This window comes from Barbatula barbatula (assembly GCF_947034865.1).
Source record: "Barbatula barbatula genome assembly, chromosome: 3".
In the NCBI taxonomy this organism is placed as follows: Eukaryota; Metazoa; Chordata; class Actinopteri; order Cypriniformes; family Nemacheilidae; genus Barbatula; species Barbatula barbatula.
Window position 1 is genome coordinate 23,583,085 of NC_136764.1, and position 22,087 is coordinate 23,605,171.

General features: G+C 37.2%; 2 protein-coding genes across 2 annotated transcripts; both read right to left on the bottom strand.

Annotated features, from left to right (window-relative positions):
- Window positions 1-2,707: 2,707 nt before the first annotated feature.
- Window positions 2,708-7,924, bottom strand: faim2a (Fas apoptotic inhibitory molecule 2a). Its single transcript, XM_079452512.1, has 12 exons — window positions 7,821-7,924; window positions 7,198-7,360; window positions 6,943-7,076; window positions 6,095-6,159; window positions 5,902-5,955; window positions 5,758-5,808; window positions 5,399-5,438; window positions 5,240-5,277; window positions 4,849-4,936; window positions 4,666-4,761; window positions 4,505-4,558; window positions 2,708-4,402 (listed from the first exon to the last, which is right to left on the bottom strand). Exons 2-12 carry the CDS (start codon window positions 7,352-7,354, stop codon window positions 4,256-4,258), a joined length of 924 nt encoding a protein of 307 aa, XP_079308638.1. The 5' UTR covers window positions 7,355-7,360; window positions 7,821-7,924; the 3' UTR covers window positions 2,708-4,255.
- Window positions 7,925-13,614: 5,690 nt separating this feature from the next.
- On the bottom strand, window positions 13,615-21,276 carry abcf2a (ATP-binding cassette, sub-family F (GCN20), member 2a). Its single transcript, XM_079452505.1, has 15 exons — window positions 21,157-21,276; window positions 20,173-20,361; window positions 19,885-20,097; window positions 19,581-19,763; window positions 19,023-19,194; window positions 18,717-18,812; window positions 18,316-18,418; window positions 16,465-16,560; window positions 16,242-16,361; window positions 16,067-16,156; window positions 15,564-15,674; window positions 15,380-15,442; window positions 14,954-15,082; window positions 14,661-14,864; window positions 13,615-14,497 (listed from the first exon to the last, which is right to left on the bottom strand). The coding sequence occupies exons 2-15, from the start codon at window positions 20,321-20,323 to the stop codon at window positions 14,384-14,386; spliced, it is 1,845 nt and encodes a 614-aa protein (XP_079308631.1). The 5' UTR covers window positions 20,324-20,361; window positions 21,157-21,276; the 3' UTR covers window positions 13,615-14,383.
- Between the last annotated feature and the right edge of the window lie 811 nt (window positions 21,277-22,087).

The window sequence follows — 22,087 nt, forward strand, 5'->3', positions numbered from 1 at the left end:
AGTCAACCAGTCAACCAGCCACACTCTTTTCTGACACTTGTTCTAAAAACATTGTTCTTGGAACGTTTTCTCTTAATATTATGAAAACCTTCATCAAGTGAAAAAAAAACATCCAATCAATGTTACAAGAACGTTGTAGTAAGAACGTTTTACTGTAACATTACCAGAACATTTATCAACTACAAATGACATCAAAACAACGTTCTGAAAACATTGTTCTTGGAACGTTTTCTCTTAATATTATGAAAACGTTCATCAAGTGCAAAAAAACATCAAAACAATGTTAGAAGAACGTTGTTCTAAGAACATTTTCCTTTAACATTACAAGAACATTCGTTGAGTAAAAATAGCATAAATAGAACGTTTCTAGAATGTTGTTCAAAGGACGTTTTTCTTAACATTAAAGGAACGTTAATCATACTTTGAAAACCTTATAAAAACGTCCCATAAAGATTATTTTAAGAATGTTTTCCCCTAACCTTTAAATACCTTCAAAACAACGTTAGTGAAAGTTGTGGGAACGTTCCCTGTTAGCTGGGTAATAACTATGCCTTTCAACCTGTTTTGCCCAAAAACATGCCGCATGAAGAGCAGCAAATACACAACAGTAAACAAAATGCAGAGAATATTAAAGCATTTGTATGCGTCACTCTGTTTACTGTTTGCTACATGTCTCCAACCTTTTAATCAGATTAGTGATATTTTATTAACCATAACGTTTTTATCTACGTTAAGTAGTAGCATTATTAGTCATTTTGTAAACATATGTGATCCTGTGAAAACCCAGGCTAACATCTCATAATCGAAATTGATTAATATAACAAGCATCAAATATTAAGATTTTGATATTATTCAGTCAGTATTGAAAATATTGTTATATTTTCACAGAATATTCCACTGGATTACTTGCTGGATTTTCACAAGCAGGTTCACATTTTGTAATGAACAACGTTTTAATTGTGGAAACTATTTAAAAATATAAGGTATGAAAGTGAAAAGGTGACAACAGCATGGAAAGGCTAATTTAGTCAGTAACTCTGTTTTCTGTTCATGATTTTTATTGTTGTATAGCGTTTTAATTGTTATATTACATTTGCTGTTTGCATGTTGTCAGTAGTTTTTTTTTATTAAAAAATCAGACCTCTATTAAGGGGGCATTCCCCTAAAACCCCAGCCTATACATATATCAAAATATAAATAAATGGCTTGATAAAAGATCATATCTTTTATACAGTATATCCAACTGTGATACATTTATTAAATATTTATTTACTTTCAAAAATACATATTGTCCAGACTTGCGTTTGGAAGAAAAACTAAAGACTACCTCTTGTAACTTGAAAGGGGGGGGCAGCCCTGGTACCTTTGGAGGGAAATTGATAGAGCTTGGGAAAGAAACAGAGGGTAAGAGAGTGATGAGTGAGCTGTTACTGAAAGCAGAGGCAACCCCACGGTTCCACTCAGAAAAGACCTCGCCATGGTCGACCAAAGAAGTTGAGTGCCCATGATCCGTGTCATATCCAGAGGTTGCCTATACACAAAGTCAGGGTGATCAGCGGTTTGAGCCCTGCTCTGAGCAGATTTGAGTTCAATGGCTGCACGCCTGACCTAATTGTTTATTACCTTTATCACTTCATTTCTGCATTTATGTCTGTATTTATTAATTTCTCTATTAATGCACTTTATTTAAACACTTAATAATTTCTTATGCTCTGATGTAATACATGCACAATGGCTGATGTTATTAATGTAATGATGGACGATATTTTTTATGCATCTAATTCTCTGTAAAGAAAAATTGTGGACAAAATTCCACTTGGATCCAATATTGCTCTCCTGAAATCAAAGTACTTCCCGATGAATTAAACCAGGAGTCCTAGAGCTCTTTTAAAGAAACGGCACTTCTGTTTTCTTGACAAACTAAAAAGATGTAAAGCTGTTAAATTGAATATGTATACATTCAGAATGGATATAAAATCCACTGCATGTTGCCTGCTTGCTTTGATCAAAAACTTGATGCATGTTAGTCTACATGTCGTAATAATAATGAACGATTCTTCTTACCACAGCTCTAGACCTGTAGTTCCAAATACGCAAATTTACGATGCTGTTTGCGATTGATCGCTGGTACAATGATGAAACATTTAAATCGTTGAACTATGCTGGAACGACGTATCTTGCGATCACAGTTGGTTAACTATGCTTTTGGGAAATCGCACCCCAGGTTAGGTTTACAGAGAAAGTTACTATGGTTACTGACTCTGAGTATAAGTTACCTCTCTTCATAAACGGGCTTGAGTTACCCAGCTTTTTTCGGGGTTTGACATATATCACATTCTGAAACGAAAAACCTAGCGTTTCCCTCTTTCAGTGTTCAAATACTCAGTTTTCCTTAACCTCCTTCCTGAAACGGCCCCTGAGCTATCATCCCTTGCTCAGCCAACCAGCCAGTGTTCAGAAATTATCAGTTGCCTACTGTACAACATATAATCTCTTTCAAGGAGACGTTGAGAAAGCGAATATATCCAACATCTGCTTTTGATAAATGAATTAATCAAACAAATATCAGTTATTGATTCACTCTTCCATTTATTAATTGTTAAGCACTGATGAGGTTTCAAAACACAGCATCCTGTTGTTATCCACTATCAGTTTTTTACAGGAATCTTACCACACAGTCAGTGACATTACAATAAGAATCTCTGTATCACAGATCATGCAGTGTTTATTGGTTAGACACATAAGTGCACACAGAGAGAGAAAAGGCAAAGGGTGGTCCACATACAGAATAAAAACACTTACACTAAATATGCACATTATCAACACAAACATAGATCAGCTAATGTAAAATCAAAGTCCTCTGCCTAAAAGGTTATTAAAATCAAACTTTACTGACAGAACTGAACTTTTTGAACTTAAGGTAAACCTGTGCACATTTAATACCAAAAATTCACATTCAATTCCCAAACCGCCACTTCTGTTTTGTTGACGCTAAACCAAGAGATGAAGTGTTTTGGTATGTTTTACTATTTCGGGAATAAATGATCTACCCAGAAGAATGGTTATCTTACAGATGCATTACAAAAACACAAGCAGAAAGGAATGTCAATAGAGGTAAACATTACAGACAAAACAATCATTCTATATACCTGTAAGTTCTTAAGAGACAAAATATTTGTTTTATCTTAAAGCCAATGGAAATTTAGCCCTGTGTGCATTGGAGAACATAATCCCATGTAATAAAGTATGCCCATCTTCTTTCTTCTCCTTCTAAATAAATCAGCACCAACTATTTCTGTATTTAAAACATTTAACTCAAATGTGGAAATTAAGTCTTGAAAATGAGCATAAACACCCAAGCATCACACAACTCAGGCAATCCAGATACATACAGTATATTGCAGACCTCACCACTGACCTGTTGGACAATGTGCCACAATTAAAAACTCTGTCCTCATCACGTGACGGGGTTACATTTGGCACACAGCATATTTTTTTATAGATTAGGCTGCACATGTAAAGCAACCCTAAAACTGTGCATACGACAATACCTCATTATTAACCAGCATTCAAAGGAGGCACAAAATACAGACGGCAACAACTTTCTGTAGGTACAGCTGCTGTCCTCCAGTAAAGAGCAGGTTATTACACAAGGAAGAGAAATGTTCACAAATGGACCTGGCTTGGCTATTCACCAACATATTTTACTTGTTGACGAAACTGATTAAAAGCCTATGACTGTTATAAATTCAATAATCATCAGCAAAGAGCTGCCTGTCCGGAGTAAGATTAATTTCAACTATACAACGTGCAAACGAAGATTTAATACCATTGACGAATACTGTCACTTTATTCCCCACTGAATCACACACATTACTTTTTGACTGTACTGGAATTCTAACCACGATTTTAGGCTGATGCATTTCAAATCACGTCAACTGAGGACAGAAAAGTTATGTTTCATTGATCGCCTTCCTCACTGGTCGTTTGCAGGTGATTGTCTATCCTAAACAGCATGTGTTTGTCTGATTGGTAGTGTCGTTTTCTTGCAACCAGGGTGCATTACAGGTCTGCAAAGAGCCGCCTGACCACGACCAAGACAAAAAAACAATATCACACATCTAAATGCCACACAGAATGAAGGAAGACTGCTCGCTCCTCACCAAACCTTGGAGTAACTGAGAAGGGGGGGTGTGTGAAAGTATGTTTAATAGGGGATATGGCTGATCTCCAGCCTGGGTGCCGCATGGACACCTCACTCACGGCTTCCAAAAAGCTGAAGGAAAAAGAGGAATATGTAGATGACGTCCATGTAGAGGCAGATTGCTCCGAACACGTGCTCCTCTGGATTCAGAGAGTACCGCCTGTTCCCAATCAACAGCTGCATGTCAAACGCCAAAAACTAAAGAGAAATAAAATCAGATCTCCTTCTAAGAACATAAACATGACAATCTATCACAATCCACTGTAGTTTTGTCGTGCGCTTATCATTACAAATACTAACCAGGGTGAACACCAAAGCACCAAATCCCGCATAAGCAGTGTGCAGCCAAGGTATCTGGAAAGGCGGCAGATTTTTGAGTTAGTCAGAGCATGACACAGCTTTAAAGTAATGATCCCAAGTCCACATAAATAATATCTATTCGAGGTTTGCATGTAGCTTACATATCCGAACGGAGCTGTGAAGAAAAGCAGAAGGCCAGTTATCATTAGCACCATCATGAGGGAGAAGAGTAATCCATGACAGGTGGTGAAGTCGACCTAGATGACAGAACACAAGGCTAGAGTAAACAGACTACAGATGTCTCATTTGGAAGAAGCAGTTTATTAACTACGAAGTGAGCTCACCCTGGACTGAAAACAGAAGAGCGTAATAGCCAGACACACCAGGGCTGTGATGCCCACACACATCATCACCACTTTGGTATTATGATAGCTGAAAATAGAAAGTGTGAGTTATAGATTGATGTAAGGACTTAAAGGGATCGTTCAAACAAAAATTCTGTCATTGTTTACTAATCCTCATGATTTCAAATCTTGTAATCTGTATGACTTCTGCAGAACATAAAAGACGATATTTAGAAGAATGATGGTAACCGGACAATGGCCATAACCATTGACTTGCATTGGTTTTGTGTCCATACAAAAGAAGTGAATGGGTACCGCCCTGTGTTTATCTCCCCATGAAATTGATGTCCGTGTATTTTTTTTCTGCATAAATGTGAGTAAAACATCTTACCTCGCAAGCATGCCGGCCATATAGGACATTGCCAAAGTCTGCAAATAAGGAAAAAAAATTATAGATATAAAACACACACTTAAGATGAATAAAACAGTAAACCTTTCTTTTTTAAACCCAAAAAAATATTTTTTTATGACTAAAAGAAGCAATACTTACAAAAATGCCAAGGAGACACATGTTGGTAGGGTATCTGCGCCTGTACATAGGAAACACACACATTCAAACATGCAAAATAACACTACACCCTTTTATTTGGTGTTTTAAAACACAAGATTGCACTTATTTGGTGTTTGTTCTTTAGTTTGATCAATGAATCCCACTCAAAATACGAGTCTAGGGAGGCAGAGAGAGAGTTTGTGACCTCTTTTTTTAAACAGGTGCTAAATTATTGTAAAGTAAACACAATATAGATAATCGTGGTTTTTAATATCAAAGTTGCTGTCAACAAAGATATACTGTGACACCCCTAATATGCTCCTATGAATGCTGTGAGACAGACTTTAATATCTGGTTACCGTGCATTTGTGCTGCATACAAGCATCAGGTAGGTTCCCATGAAAGTCATGCTGTTCAAAAAAATACATTAACAGATTAAGAGACATATCTGACCAGAAGCAGTCATGAATTATTTTAAGTACAGTAGTATAGACATCTCTTACTATGAGGTCAGATAAAACACCCGATTGAACTGGACAAACTTCCGGACTGGCTCACTGGGATTTAAAGTAATACAGCAATGAATGACAGTACACTTCTTATAGGAACTTAAGAATAAATGGCCTAAAGCATGAATCCTAAGGTTGAATGAAAGTCTATTGTCATCTGTTGTGATGTAGCCTATGCATTACCAACCAAAATGTGAAGAGTGACACCACACCAAATGTGACCATCAGCTGAACCATGAGGATACAGAAGACCTGACAACAGAAATACATTTTGACATTTTTATTTAGCTATGGTACACGTGGGCAATTCCATGCAAATGTCAACCTCAAAGCCACCATATGTATATTTGGACCGCTAGACGGTGCACTTTCCAAACAACAAAAAAAGGCGAAACAAAATGATGTTATGTAGGAGAGTGGAATTATGGGAAATGTCGTTTTCACCAACTAGAGGCATATGGAGATAGCCTGTCATGTTCACAGACGAGGGAATGAATTAATTAATTTTATTTTATGTCAACGTAATGAGTTCACTTGCCAGAAACGTTTAGTGTAATGCCACGTTAGTCCGTCGTAATGCTACACAGTTTTACGTGTTTAAAACATTCATAGTTTAGAAAGGTAACTAGGTTTACGCTTTTTGTGGTTTACTCGCCCAAGAGTAAACGTGATCCATAATAACATAACAACAGCTGCTGCATCACAGATGCTGTATAACCACTTCTGCATTTGTGTGTTGCAGTAGTTTCTACAACCAGAAACTTAGGGCATTGCGGAGCACCGGATATTAAGTCACTGGTATGCGAGAAATACAAGGGAGACAAGGGATCGGCCATTATTTTATTTGGGATAATGTAAGTGTATGTAAATCAACTTCAAAATATTATTCCATATTGTGGCTTTAAGATGAGCAAGTGAAATGTCACATCAAAAGAAGCGTTTCCAAACTTATATCAGTACACTATATTAACAATGCTTAAATGGCAGACCTTTGAGACAGAAAACACGGAAAAAACAGCATCAACACATTTTCACCTTTCTGATGAACATGCGACGGATATTCTTGTCCTCCCAGTTGCTCCCATTCAAGCCATCAAAGCTACTGCTGGAGCTGGGATCAGAGAAGGGCGAGGACATGTCCGTAGCGTAAGGATTTGAATATCCCGGACCTCGAAGAGTACACAGAGAGAGAAGAACAACTCACTTGCGACTCATATCTCTAAAATAAACACGCTGCACTTGAAAGAACCGTTTGCATCTGTATACAAACTGCAGTATAATGTGACTTACTGGGGCCAGGATGCACATAAGCCCAGCTGGGATGCATGGGCATGGACAGAGGGGGCAATGGGGGCGGCTGACTGGCATAATTTAGGTTTGCAGTTCCGTGTTCTTTATCTCCTGCCGTGGCTTCGGCATAGCTGGGTGGTGCAGCTGGCAGACTCATGGTCCTCTGTAAAAGTAAAACGGTAAGATAAACAGTCCGACACGTTATTATGGAAGACGGCTGGAGCTATGCTCCGAGTACAATGATGTATTGACAAACACGGATGAAACCCCTAAAGCATTCCATTCTGGGTTTGAATGTAAGATAGTGTGAGAAGTGTTGTGAAGTAAGTTAGTAAACAGCGAACATCGCTTTAGGTCTGTGCAACTGACTGGAGAGCTGTCAAATGCACAGAACACGGTGTCACTATGACATAAACACGTGTTACGCTGACGTAAACCTGTCACACTTGAATCAACATCAGCATTATTCATACAGCAGCGCTATACATGCTGACAGCGCTTAGCTTAGCTAGCTCGTCGATTATACTTTCAACGCGCATTCTAGCGTGTATTTGTTCACACAAGAATTCACATTAAAACTCGACCAAGAATAAACTTTGAGACCGATCTCTGATACAATTCACCTTCCTGTTAAAGTAACGGATAAAAGCCGGATTAGCGCTCTCAAGGAATAAACATTGAACTCCGCCGCGTACTGACGTACATCCGGTGTTTCCGGAAACGACGACGCCGAATCATAAAAATGGAAATTAAACAATAAATGAAGAAAAAACATTTCTGTAACATTAATCATATAAAATAACCAATGTGCTTAGATATTTAATATATCATGTCAAGTAGTTTAATTCAACAAGTTTTTCGTTCGCTTTTCTTCTCCAGAAAGAAGCGTTTGGTCTCTTGTGGGGAAGGGAACCTTGAAACTATAGTTAATTTAAGCTAAAAAAATTAATGTACAAAACGCAGAACGTTTTCTGTGAATGTTAGGTTTAGGGAATACAACATGTTCGTACAGTATAAAAGTAATTATTTTAATTTAAACCTGAGCGGGTGTGTGTGTGGACTACAGTAGGCCTACACGTGTAAATGAACAGTAAAAGATCTATGCGTTATATTAGACAGCAAACTGTCATTTCAAAGTCACAAAAACAGATTTTTCCACCTTAGAAATGTTGTCAAATTACGAAATATTATATTTGTTGCTGATGCAGAGAAGCTTATTCGTGCATTTGTGACCTATGGTAATGTGATAAACAACTTCCCAGCTAGAATTATTTTGTTCTAAAAACGTTCTGAGAATATTACCAAGCAATGTTGCATTACTGTTTTCAGCAGGTAGTTTTATTTTAGTTCCCAGAACGTTCACTTGAATGATAGGAAAACGTTTTTAAAAAACATTGTAAACATGTTTAGTGTTAACATTGTTGGAACATTATACTTTAACATTCTTACAACGTTTTCAGCGGGTAGTTTTATTTTAGTTCCCAGAACATTCTCTTTTTAAGTAGGTTAACATTCTCTAAAAACATTACAAAAATGTTTAGTGACAACATTGTTATAATATACTTTGCTAACGTTATTTTAATGTTTTCAACAGGTAATGGTATTTATGTTCCAAAAAAGTTCTTTTAAAAGGTAGTGCAACATTCAAAGTATGTGAATTGAAAACATTGTTAAAACATTCCATTATCTTTTAAGGTAGGGTAATTTTTTTTCTAAATGTTTAGTGACAACATAATTCACTAACATTATTTTAATATTTTCAACAGCTAGTTCTATTTATGTTCCCAGGGTGTTATTTTAAAAGGTAGAGCAACATTCAAAGTATGTGAAGTGAAAGGATGGGTTAACATTTAATAAAAACATAAAAAATATTTAGTGAAAACTAGTTTGACCGTTATTATTTGTAACCTTTTATCTTTTGGGTAACATTGCATGCCCTCCAGACTTTTTTTTAAATGTACATGCTTTAATAACGTACACAAATATGTTTACACAAATAATGCTTTAACAACAGAAATGTATTCACTTCAACAGAACAATGAGGTAATCTCAAATTATAAAAGCCATTTTTTTCTTTTTGTGAAAATTATTAGCTTTAATAACAGAAATGTATTCACTTCAACAGAACAATGAGGTAATCTCAAATTATAAAAGCCATTTTTTTCTTTTTGTGAAAATTATTAGCTTTAATAACAGAAATGTATTCACTTCAACAGAACAATGAGGTAATCTCAAATTATAAAAGCCATTTTTTTTCTTTTTGTGAAAATGATTATATTGAACATTTTTATTGGTAAACTGTAGGAATAAAACAATACAACAATAAAATAAAACAGCATAGAAAAACTATGAAAAAGTATTAACTATTATAAACAACATTCTGGAGGGATTCATCGGAGGCAGCCGGTTCAAACATGGCACTCTCCTCTGGTGCATCTTCATTATCCTGACACATGGCAAGACATGTGACTTCATTGTTCACCTGCACAGACAATAATATAATTTAAAATCGGAATTAATTGAGTTAAGATGTATTTGTTTTGGGAAGTTATTTATTCCTTCATGTCCTCAAATTATTACATTTATTTTGATTCTGAAGGTTAGGTATTTTATAAACATAAAAAAAGACAAATAATTGGGCAAAATAACCGATGCCTATATAATGTTCAATTATGTACATTTTCTTTTTTTGCTGGTGTTTTTAGGTCTACTTAAATTGAAGTACTATTTTTTATTATGTTCTATTTTTTTATGATAAGTAGCACAATTTTACTAGCACATTTACTTCAGTTTACTAAAGTAAAAAATATGCTCTGTGGTCGAATTTTTAAAAAATGCAAGAAGGGTGGTGTGGTATAATGTGAGTGTATTATAATTTGTTTAAGTTAACCGCACTTTAGTCATTTGGTATCGGGCAGATACCAATACTGGTATGATGCATTCCTAATATATATATACACACACATTACATACCAAAGAAGAAGAATTTTCTCAAGTCTTCCCTTGTTTCATAAATTCTGGATACTGCCTTTTTAAATAAGGAAAATCTATTTGTGGCAGTCTTTGTTAATATGAATTAACAAATTAATTAATGCAGTGGTTCCCAACCCTGGTCCTCGCCCAAATCCCAACGCATCATACTTTAGTTGCTGAGCAAGTATGACGAGTTGCATCAGGTGTTCTAAATAGGCGGACATCTAAAACATTCTGTCAGGGGGGCCAAAGACCATGGTTGGAAAACACTGAATTAATGTATAGAAAACACCTCATGAAAACAGTAGTTATACACTGTCAAATCTCTGTCAAGGTTAAGAAAGTGAGAAATGTGGAGTTTACTTGGGTGAGTTGTACTTGCACAACTTATGTCAGTTTTAAATGGAGCTAGATGAGTTAAAAATGTTTTAGCAAACATATATTATTGTACATATGGCTGAAAGATGACCAGCACTTAATAAGAAACACAAGCTGTGACGTGTTGAAATATAAGATTAATCCTGTAAAGGTGTTATAAAACTTGAGTTGAGGGACAGGACCTAGATTATGTCAGATAAAGTGGCAAGGAAGGTGTGGTGTGAGCCACGTAACCAGTCAACCAGCCAACCAGCCACACTCTTTTCTGACACTTGTTCAATTCAGCATCCATTATCGAGGAACATGCTTGTACATTGTATAATCTATACCTAAACAACATTCTAAACATCCTTAAATGTTGAAGGCAGAATGTTCTATCCTTGTTATAGGTCAAATAAAAATAAATCAAAATTTCCATCACCTCAGTCATATAACGTTTTCCTAATATGAATGTCATAGTATTCTTTTTTGTTTGTTTTATTACAACAGTGTGCCAATGAGAACAGTGCTATAAAAACAACTGTCAAATTTATTTTCTAAAGTTCACAGGACAACTGTGTAGTGTCCAATACAATGGAGGAAAAAATGCTTTACAAAATTCCAAAAAAAACAACATAACAATTAACTCAGAGTCCATCCACATGGAAAGTCCAACACTATGTTCAGTTTGTACATCCATTGAACTCAATAGCATGAGTAGGGCAACAGATGGGTCACACACACACTCAAACCCCAAGCACAAAACAAAGGAAACAGAGAGCTTAAATACACTCTGCATAAACAGGACACAGTTGAAACTGATGCCATTAATGACACCAGTGAAGGGCAAAAGAAAACACACAATGGGACCCCTAGTGGCCAATAAGAGAACACCGGGTAAACCCTGACAACAACATTTACAAAACATGTGCTTCACAAGTAATTTTCTAGCTTGTTAATACATCACATCACAACAATATTTTATGAAAACATTAAATCAACTCAAACCTAAACGATGTTCTTATAATGTTTATTTAATGTTGCTGTTAAAATGTTCTACCTTTGATATCTAGAAACATTTTGGAAATGTTTTATGGAGATCATTATATAATCTGCTTCATCAACAACATCCACAAAACATTCTAAAAATATTGCACATAAAATGTTCTAGCTTTGTAAATACAGCACATTACAAGAACATTAACTTACATTTTAAACATTCTTAAAACATTATTTAAACATTCGATTTAAAAGTTTCCTATAAAACATTAATAAACTTTAAGGGAATGTTAGCCAAAGTTCTGAGAACATTCCCTGCTAACTGGGTGGTTCCTGGTGGAACATTTTTCCTAACTCGGTCGACCGCATCTCTCACAACTTCAAAACACTATTTAAAACACATCTCTTCTCTGAATAATTGTCAAATGTCTATCTTCTCTCAACAGGTAGTGGTCTAGCTTTTGTTGAAACTAGTACGTTTGTGTTAGCACCTACAGGTGCTGGTCATATAATTAGAATATCATCAAAAAGTTGATTTATTTCACTAATTCCATTCAAAAAGTAAAACTTGTATATTATATTCATTCATTACATACAGACTGATATACTTCAAATGTTTATTTCTTTTCATTTTGATGATTATAACTGACAATTAAGGAAAATCCCAAATTCAGTATCTCAGAAAATTACAATATTACTTAAGACCAATACAAAGAAAGGATTTTGAGAAATCTTGGCCAACTGAAAGTATGAACATTAAAAGTATGAGCATGTACAGCACTCAATACTTAGTTGGGGCTCCTTTTGCCTGAATTACTGCAGCAATGCGGCGTGGCATGGAGTCGATCAGTCACTGCTCAGGTGTTATGAGAGCTCAGGTTGCTTTGATAGTGGCCTTCAGCTCTCCTGCATTGTTGGGTCTGGCATATAGCATCTTCCTCTTCACAATACTTGTGAACACAAGGAATGCGACAGCTGAAACCCATGTCTTGCAAACGTCTGTGCGTAGTGGTTCTTGAAGCACTGACTCCACAGCTGCAGTCCACTCTTTGTGAATCTCCCCCACATTTTTGAATGGGTTTTGTTTCACATCTTTTCCTTCCCTTTGCCTCTCTATTCATGTGCTTGGACACAGAGCTCTGTGAACAGCCATCCTCTTTTGAAATGACCTTTTGTGTCTTGCCCTCCTTGTGCAAGGTGTCAATAGTCATCTTTTGGACAACTGTCAAGTCAGCAGTCTTCTCCATGATTGTGTAGCCTACAGAACTAGACTGATAGACCATTTAAAGACCTTTGCAGGTTTTTTTAGTTAAATAGCTGATTAGAGTGTGGGACAATGTGTTTTCAATATTTAACCTTTTCACAATATTCTAATATTCTGAGATACTTATTTTGGGATTTTCCTTAGTTGTCAGTTATAATCATCAAAATTGAAAGAAATAAACATTTGAAATATTTCATTCTATGTGTAATGAATGAATATAATATACAAGTTTCACTTTTTGATGATATTCACATTATATGACTAGCACATGTATATTGTATTATTGCTCTTTTATGACATATCGCTTATTGCTCCATGTACTCTTTGTAAGTCGCTTTGGATAAAAGCGTCTGCTAAATGACTAAATGTAAATGTGGTGGTTGTCCTGCATCATCAATAAACAAACTACAGTTAGTTCAGAATGCAGCTGCCAGAGTTCTAACCAGGACCAGAAAACACCATCACATAACCCCAATGTTATCAACCCTTCACTGGCTACCCATAAAGTATCGTATTGACTTTAAAGAGCTTCTATCACAATACAAACCATCATGCTCTCCAAGATCTCAAAACTCAGGACTTTTGATAACACCTAGAATAACTAAATCCACCAAAGGGGTCGAGCTTTCTCATACGTAGCACCTAAACTTTGGAATTGCCTTCCCGACGCTATTCGAGGATCGGACACACTCGCCCAGTTTAAATCTAGATTAAAGACACGCGTTTTCAGCCAAGCATTCACTTAATGCAAAATATGCTAAATAAACCACCAATTTGACCTTATTCTGTTTTTCTTATTTTCTCAGGTAAAGCTGCTTTGAAACAACACATTGTAAATTTAAATCAGATAAATATGTTTATGATTAAAACAGTTATCCATAGGCAAAAATGCTTTATATTATTGTGAACTCCACTCATGAACTTTGGACCCCAATGTCTTCCAGTGGATGGGCACAAAACATCTCAATATATTTTGTGTTTGATGGAAGAAAGTCACATACAAGTTTAGAACTTATTAATTAAATAAAATAGTATTCAACTTATTAATGACTAAATGATTGTTTAAATATTTATAATTACGAATACATTACTTTTAATACAGAATATACACTAAACCATACATTCGACGTGCTGCAAAAAAGCTAATGTTGAAGGCAGAGAAAAATGCATATACCTTGTCAACAATGTACCTTTTAATCAGACATCATTGCAAATACAGCTTTAAACAATATTTGATTAAATAAAATTCATCAAGAGTCCTTGATGTTTACTTTCATATTTTATCCTCTGTCCAACATATGCCCCATCTCAAAACAGGGTTCTAATAAAAAATATGAAGTGCACAAACCATGATTTGAATAGGTTCCTCAAAAGAATAGTCCAAATACTGTAATGCATATTGACATATAAAGAAAACAAGACAGCTACCTCCCCTGGAAACCCCGATAATCGAGACGAGTGTAAAAGATGACACTCTGAAAGGTGGTGCATTGACTGCAGTCTAACTAGCATGCTTGTTTTTACTTGTACATCGATATTCTGCCTAGCGGGGAGGGGGGGGTTGGAACTGCCCTTTTATCAGACTATCAGATATTACTCATGCATCTGTTTGTCAATTTTAGATTTCAGATGTTCCTTGTAGGCTAGAATGTCCCGTTTCCACTTAGTGATGGTCTGGTTTTCACAAACCCAGATCTCCTGAGCCACCTAAAATAAAACAAACCAGTCATGAATAAAACAATCATGGTCAACTGCATTCATTTTCGATTGATTCAGCTGATATTAAGGAACTTAAAAACATCATGCATGATTTTCCTGAATGTTCTACACAAATGAGAAGTACAGGTGCGGAGTATAAACTACACATTACCTGCTGAATGAGCCTAAAGTCGTGGCTGACCAGCATCATTCCACCCTCAAAGTCATTGATCGCGTCAGCCAGAGCGTCAATGGTTTCAATGTCAAGATGATTGGTCGGCTCGTCAAGAAAGAGCATGTGCGGATTTTGCCAGGCCAGCCAGGCAAAGCAGACTCTGCACTTCTGCCCATCAGACAGATTCCTAATGGGGCTCACCTGGTATAAGCAAACAAGTGAGCATAATATTGTACTTAAGTCTTTAGTTAAATCTATTTTATGACATACAATGAACAACAATAACAAACCTGCTGTTTGCCCGTGAGCCCATAACGGCCAATGATCTTCCTCATTTCCTCCTTCTCCTTAATCTCAGGGTAACACTTCATCATGTACTCCATAGGTGAAAGGTCAAACTCCAATTGCTCTGTCAGATGCTATGGGGGGAAAAAACGAAATAAAGATACAAAATACAAAAAAGAAATAATCGTAATATGGTCACCCCATTCCATTGTGTGCCACTCAATCTCATGGTTTCTTATGCCCCATTTTATAGATTTTGCCACAACTAATGATGAGACACCAATAATATTAGATATATCACCCTATTTAAATGCAGGATTAACACTTTTGGGTGTTACTTAATGTTGTGTTACTTTGGAAAAATTACATTTATTAGCAAAAAACCCATCAAACCCAAATAAAATAATATTCAAGCAGCAAGGTCAACACACCTGATGATATCTGCCAATCTTGACATGGGAGTTTTTTCTAATCATACCATCCGAAGGCAGGAGCTGAAAGAAGATCATTCCATAAATTATGAAAATGTAAACGATGGCAAAACACCTAAGTTTAACATGAACGACACTTGGCTCTTGAAGTTTTCTAGTTCACGTTTTATGTAGAGTGCATTACCTCTCCCGTAAGAAGCTTGAGCAAAGTAGACTTTCCAGCGCCATTGGGCCCCACAAGGGCCACCCGTGTATCCAAGTCAATTCCAAACTCCAGGTTCTTATAAATAAATGGCTATGAAAATAAAGGAGAAAATAAATAGCTGAAAGTAACCAGTATGTTGAAGTCACCAGTTAAATAATGCACCCCAATATACCTGGAATGATAAACTGGATAAGTGCATAAACATTAAAAAGCAAAATGGGTTGTGTTGATGGATCAGCTAAACGCTTCGGTCTAGTTTTTGTCAATGCTCTATCCGTACTGAGACGGAAGAACTACAATTCGGCCTTTTGTTAACATCATGTCATCAGCAGCAACCCACAATAAACATTGTGTTCACAAACAGGCGTTGTGCTAAAAATAAAAACTGAAAACAAAAGTCATGAACATCTGACAATGTAAATTCAGAAAAGGATGCCTCCAAATATGCATAAAAGAGGTACAGGAGTGGAGATGGTTCATACCGTATCTTCTGAATATCTGAAGCTGACATTCTGAACCATAATGACAGGGGGGGGGATCTTCCCACAGGGATGAAAATAAAATGACAGGGTCTGAAAGAAATACAATTAAGGCAAGGTTTGAGATTTTCTTTTTTTTTAAATCAAGCATTGATTAATCTATTGCATTCTTCCTTACTTTGTCATTCACAACACGCTCAGTCAGACCTGAGGCGACCATTTTCTGTAGAGTCTTTTCTTTGCTCTGGGCCTGTCTGGCTAGCTTAGCAGAGCCATGACCAAACCGAGCAATGTAGTTCTGAGGATGAACAAGCCAAGGTTAAATGACCACACGATGTCACTTGGTGAGAAATTTGGACAATGCACATAAGAATATTGTGTAATGCTTAGAAAAGACTTGCCTTCATATGCGTGATCTGGTCCTGCTCCCAATTAAACCGTTTCATCTGGTTCTCTTCTAGTTCTTCTCTAGTCTTCACATATTGGTCATAATTACCCTTCATAAGAAAACAAGATATACAAAATTAAAACTAGGGAGGCTCCGATTTTTATACCGGTATCCGTGTCGATAGTGAATAAAATTCTAGATCGGTATTGGTGACAACTGGCCGATCTGATATCAAATTTCTGCTAGGCGATGTTAATGTTTACGGAGATTCTAGATCGTAAAACTCTTTTGCGCAGCAATGCTACGCTGTGTGTGACATTACACGCTAGCAACGGGCTCTGTATGCAGGTGAACAAGCTAACATATGGAGCATAGAGCAGCGAACAGCATGGAGCCAGCAACAACATCTGCAATTTAGAGGTATTTTACAACAGCTATGCCAACAAGTTCCACTGTTGTTTGCAATATATGTCGAGTAAATTTTCCGAGGGGTGGTGATAAAACTTAATTATACTAGATATTTAACTGTGATTTCATCCCAAAGATCACGTTATAAACTAAACCGTTATAAAGAGATTTTGTTTCAATTTATTTCAGGGATGTGCAAGACTAGTCGTTTAAATGGTACAGCTCCTAGTACACACTGAAATCAACAATCGATTACATGAAATAAATTACACAAAATGTTATAATTCAAATGACATTCATTTTACTGTTTTGTTTTAAAAGATTTTAAACATACTAAAACACTGTTTGAACAAATACAATTATAAAAACAATTAATAATGCTGAGGAATTAAATATTTTAATTTTATGCCAGATCTAGCATGTGTTTCCTTTGTGCCAATTGCAGCGTGCTCAGAAATGACATCTTGAAAGACAAGTTGTGGGATGTTTTGAATGAGGAAAATGTTAGGTTTTACGCAAACGGTCACATCAAAGTGGTATAATAATAATAATAATTCACTGGAGCAATGCTTAACTATACAGCATTGGTTTCTTATTGCCGCAATGTGGAAAATACAGACGGAAGTGCAGAAGGCAGCTATAAAATGCAAAGGTAGATAATGATCTAAAGCTACATACAGTAATGTTAACCATTACTTCATCTTGATGCTGTAATTTCTTTGATTATAATGTTCATCACAAAAAACGCTTTGATAAACGTGATCACTTAGCATGTTATCTGTGTGTCCTTGCAGAGCTGGCACAGATTCCTCAGATGGATTTATTGTTTACAAATATTGAACAGACTTTCCTAAGAGCGTAATGCATGCATTTCCTCAACAAAAACATGTGAAATAATCGTAACATCATAATCACAGGAGTGTTCATCCTGTGTAGGTTCTATAAATAGCTAATGTGGGCAGTCTGCTTTATTAGCGGCTTGTTTATTCGCTCTGCGCAAGATCAAATGCATTCTTCAGTAGCCTACTCGTTCTGTAATACTTTGTCCATTGCTTTCTATTTCGCTTTTCCAAACGCTATTCATGCTTCCACACATATCTTTGCTTTATAAATAAAAAAACATGCATGATGAATGCTTATCTTTTTTGTTGATAGGCTATAATAATAACTTACTGCTTTTTTAAATTGTCGCAATTTAAGAACTTTTTTCGTTCAACATCATTTAATTAAACAAATAACGTGTTATTTCTTTTACAAGGTTAGGAAATTATTCACCAAGTAAACGTTACGCTATTTTACCTCAGTATCGGATCGGTACTCTGTATCAGCCAATACTAAATCTCAGGTAGCGGAAGCAAAAATGGTGGATCGGAACATCCCTTAATAAAACTCAAATTTGTGGCGAAAGATAACATCAAAAAGCACAGCGTAACTGTAAAAGTTTTGGTGTCCATACCGTGTAATATTTCAGCTTGCGTTGGTGCAGATTAATAATGTTGGTACAAACGCCGTTGAGGAAGTCCTGGGAGTGGGATATCAAAACCAGAATTCTTTTGAACCTAAGAAAATGAAAAGAAACAGCAGAAAGCGACCGGTACATTAAAGTCACTTTAGTAAAACACAGCATTCCAAAATACCTGGAATGATAAACTGAATAAGTGCATAAACATTTAAAAAGCAAAATGGGTTGTGTTGATGGATCAGCTAAACGCTTCGGTCTAGTTTTTGTCAATGCTCTATCCGTACTGAGACAGAAGAGCTACAATTCGGCCTTTTGTTTACATCATGTCATCAGCAGCAACCCACAATAAACATTCGGTGTTCACAAACAGGCGTTGTGCTAAAAATAAAACTTACTCTCGGAGTTCCTCTTCAAGCCACACACAAGCATCCAAGTCCAGGTGGTTAGTTGGCTCATCCAATAGCAACATGAAAGGTTTGAGAAACAGTGCACTGATAGACAAACAAAAACAAGTGATGAAACGCAAACCTCTTCATTAACAAACACAAAAAATACACAGACACAAAGTTTTAAGAGGGATCAGAAAAACGCTTCGGACAGTTTTTGTCATTGCACAGTTAGCACAAGGCAACTGTGCTTCATTCGGCCTTTTGTTACATCATCTCCCTGAATCTAAAAAAAAATGCTACGTTTCTGTTTACCGAGCGAGAGCGACGCGCATCCTCCAGCCACCGCTGAAGTCTTTGAGTTTCTTATGCTGCATGGCGGTCGTGAAGCCCAAGCCGTTGAGGATCCGTGCGGCCCTCATCTGAGCTTTATCAGCATCCAGCTCCTCCAAACGCTCATACAGCTCCATCAGCTTCTCGCAATTGGCTAAAAAGAGAGTGGATGCTAACTTATGAGCTGTACGTTTTTCTATCATCAAACTAATTAAAAACGTGTACGTTATTTGTGCCTTAGTCCAGAGATTCCTTAAACTGTACAGAATTAAGGAGCCTTATCAAGCTAAGATGCTTCATGTACCACGCCTAGGAAAGGAAGCTGTTACAAAAGCAGTTCCTATGAAAACGTGGAAAGTTTCAAGTAGACCTGACAATTACAATTCTATTTTTACCCATGTTCCTCCCGACCTGAATATTACTGGAAAATTTGGAACATGTTGTTCATACAGGTAAACTATGAAATGTCATTGTAAAAAAATGACCGCATGCTTAAATGTATTACAGAAAGAAATTGGCATCAACATAGCTGAAACTCACAATCTTCATGAGCAAGTCTCTCAGCCTCTCTCTCCAGCCTAATCCTCTCCTCGTCGACCTCCATCACACACTGCAGCGCAGTCTTTTCACTGGGTGCCATCTCACGGGTAAGGTGGTAAATATCAATGTGCTCTGGAATGGGCACCTCTCTGTGGCCAATCGCCGACAACAGCATTGACTTTCCTGCACAAAAATGAAAGTTTGTTGCAAGTCAGCATCAACCAATAGAAAACCCTGCCATGCAGCATTACCCTGCAACAACCATAAATCAAATCCTTAATACGGCCATCCAAAAGCACATTACCAGTTCCGTTGAGCCCGATAAGACCATAGCGACGACCAGAGTTGAGCTCCAAACTAGTGTCCGTGAGCAGCTCCTGTCCGTGAAATGTGAGAGACAAACTGTTGATGTGCACATCTGTGCTGTTGGGATGAGATGCCAGCACACCGGTCACTGCCCTTGCCTCCACTTTCTTCAGCTCAAACTCATCCAACTCCCTTGTCAAACTGGCAACCCCTGTAAATCAGAAAAAGATTCGTGAGATAATTTCAAGTATCAAACAATAGATCAAGAGTGACCTGAATATCTTACCGTTGAAGTCGGCTGCTCCATTCTGCTGAACTTCAGGTTTTCCCCCATCCCCGTCAACTTCATCTCCTTTCTTTGCGCCGGGCTTTTGTTGGCGGGCTTTGGCTGCTTCTTTCTTCTTTGCTGCCTTCTTTTTCGCTAGATCTGACGGCATTTCTGAACGGATCCCAGGAACACCACGCTTACGAAAATCTAAAGCACAAACAGATTGGAGTTAGGCAGTTGGTTAGAATTACTCATTCACCTTATAGTTTACAGGACAGTTAGTTCAACGATCGTGTGTAACGTTACTTGCGTTTATTCACGTGCACAACTAAGTGCATGCCGTTTATGACTATTATTAAGTAGGTTTATGGGATGCGTTATGATCCATCCATCTTTAGGCAGCAGAGGGCAGTGGAACGGCTCACGTGGAGTTCTGTACTTTTCCTTGACGCATTTAGTAATATCAGCAACGATGGCGGTGGCACACAAACATCCTTCAACTATTTTTTATCAATATCGCTATTAAAGGGAACACGTGAAAAGCAGATTGTTTAGTTATAAAGAAAAAGCGATACTGCTGCTATTCGTGAAATAATTCGCGTCGGTGTTTGAGGCCCCGACCGATGTGCCGGTTAACCAATGCTAACGCTAACCATCCTCACCACACTAACGGGTCGCAGATCTCAAGTAAATCTTGTTATTTTGGCACACAATGACCGTGTCTAACAGACAAACTGCTATCGAGTAATCGCGTTCAAACTCAAACTGCTAAACGAGGAACAACGTAGTTAACGCTATTAAGCGGGCGCGGGGTTCATTGTGTTCCCACGAGCTAGCTCACAAGCTAACGACCGGCAAAACTAGACTCCATCCAAAAAAGATGTCCGAAAAACACGACTAAACGTGTAAACTAAGAAAGCATTTTTTACCGACATCGATATTCACTGAATAGTACAAAGTAAAGTAAACCACGAAGTTTGTGAGATGAGGTCATTGTCTTACCTTGTTTCTCTTCCTGGTGATGGCTGGAAGGCTAGCAGCGGAGAACCAAGCTCATGGCTGACGCTACAAGCGGCACTGAGCGCGTGTCGCCAATACCGGTTCCCCAGCCAATCAGATGGCGAGACGCAATGACGCCCCGCCTATTTATGTTAATGCGGCGTGTTGAACGGGTTTCTCATCAGGACGTGTTTTATTTCTCGTTTTAGTCCATCTATGTCCGAACTAACATATCTGACACCGACCGCGCAGTAAGGCTGATACAGGGGCTATGTTGTCGTTTAATATTTCTATATTTCACAATTGATTTATTTTCATACGTATTAATACGTATTTACCTGTAGCATTAATTAACTAGAAGAAAAAATCATTGTTTTGTTAGCAGGCAATACTCTTTTTGTTCTGAAGTGAACCAGAATTGGATGGATCATTATATAATGCAAGCAGCCTTTTTAGGAATCATTTTGATGCAACAGAAGTAACGATGAGGCCTATGAATTGGACTTATTTCTTATACTTGTGTGAAGGTGTTTTAAATGTAGGCCTATATATTTTTAATATCTCTAGCAAACACACCTTCATTTCCAGCTTTGTTTAAATAAAATACATAAAAACAGAATGAGCAGTTGAGTGCGGCAGAGATGACGTAACGTTATTTATCTAGTCTCTGTGCGATCACACTCCCGCGGTCCAGAGCGTCAAAGTGACCGGAAGTCATTCGTTTTCGGAGTTCAAATCAGGGGCCGGTTGCATAAACTGCTTAGACTAGTCTTAGTAATTAGTCTTCTTATGTTTTTCTTTAAGACTGGTCATAACTTCTTTAAATCAGTTACATGATAATGTGACCAGTGCTTCGTTTTTAAAACGGAAATGGTGGCGCACCCTGTTTTGATGACGCAAGAGTTGAACTATGGCAGCTTAGAAGGCCATTCTT

Bases quoted from the DNA above. Each gene is read 5' to 3' on its own strand.
- faim2a (XM_079452512.1), bottom strand. From the start codon at position 7,354: ATGAGTCTGCCAGCTGCACCACCCAGCTATGCCGAAGCCACGGCAGGA. The intron at 5,809-5,901 runs GTAAGAGATGTC...TTTTTTGAACAG, and splicing joins GTGTTTTATCTGACCTCATA to CATGACTTTCATGGGAACCT. The intron at 4,762-4,848 runs GTGAGCTCACTT...TCTGTCATCTAG, and splicing joins TCTTCTGTTTTCAGTCCAGG to GTCGACTTCACCACCTGTCA.
- abcf2a (XM_079452505.1), bottom strand. From the start codon at position 20,323: ATGCCGTCAGATCTAGCGAAAAAGAAGGCAGCAAAGAAGAAAGAAGCA. The intron at 19,195-19,580 runs GTGAGTTTCAGC...CTCTCTTTTTAG, and splicing joins GAGACTTGCTCATGAAGATT to CCAATTGCGAGAAGCTGATG. The intron at 16,157-16,241 runs GTAAGGAAGAAT...TATTTCTTTCAG, and splicing joins AGCGTGTTGTGAATGACAAA to ACCCTGTCATTTTATTTTCA.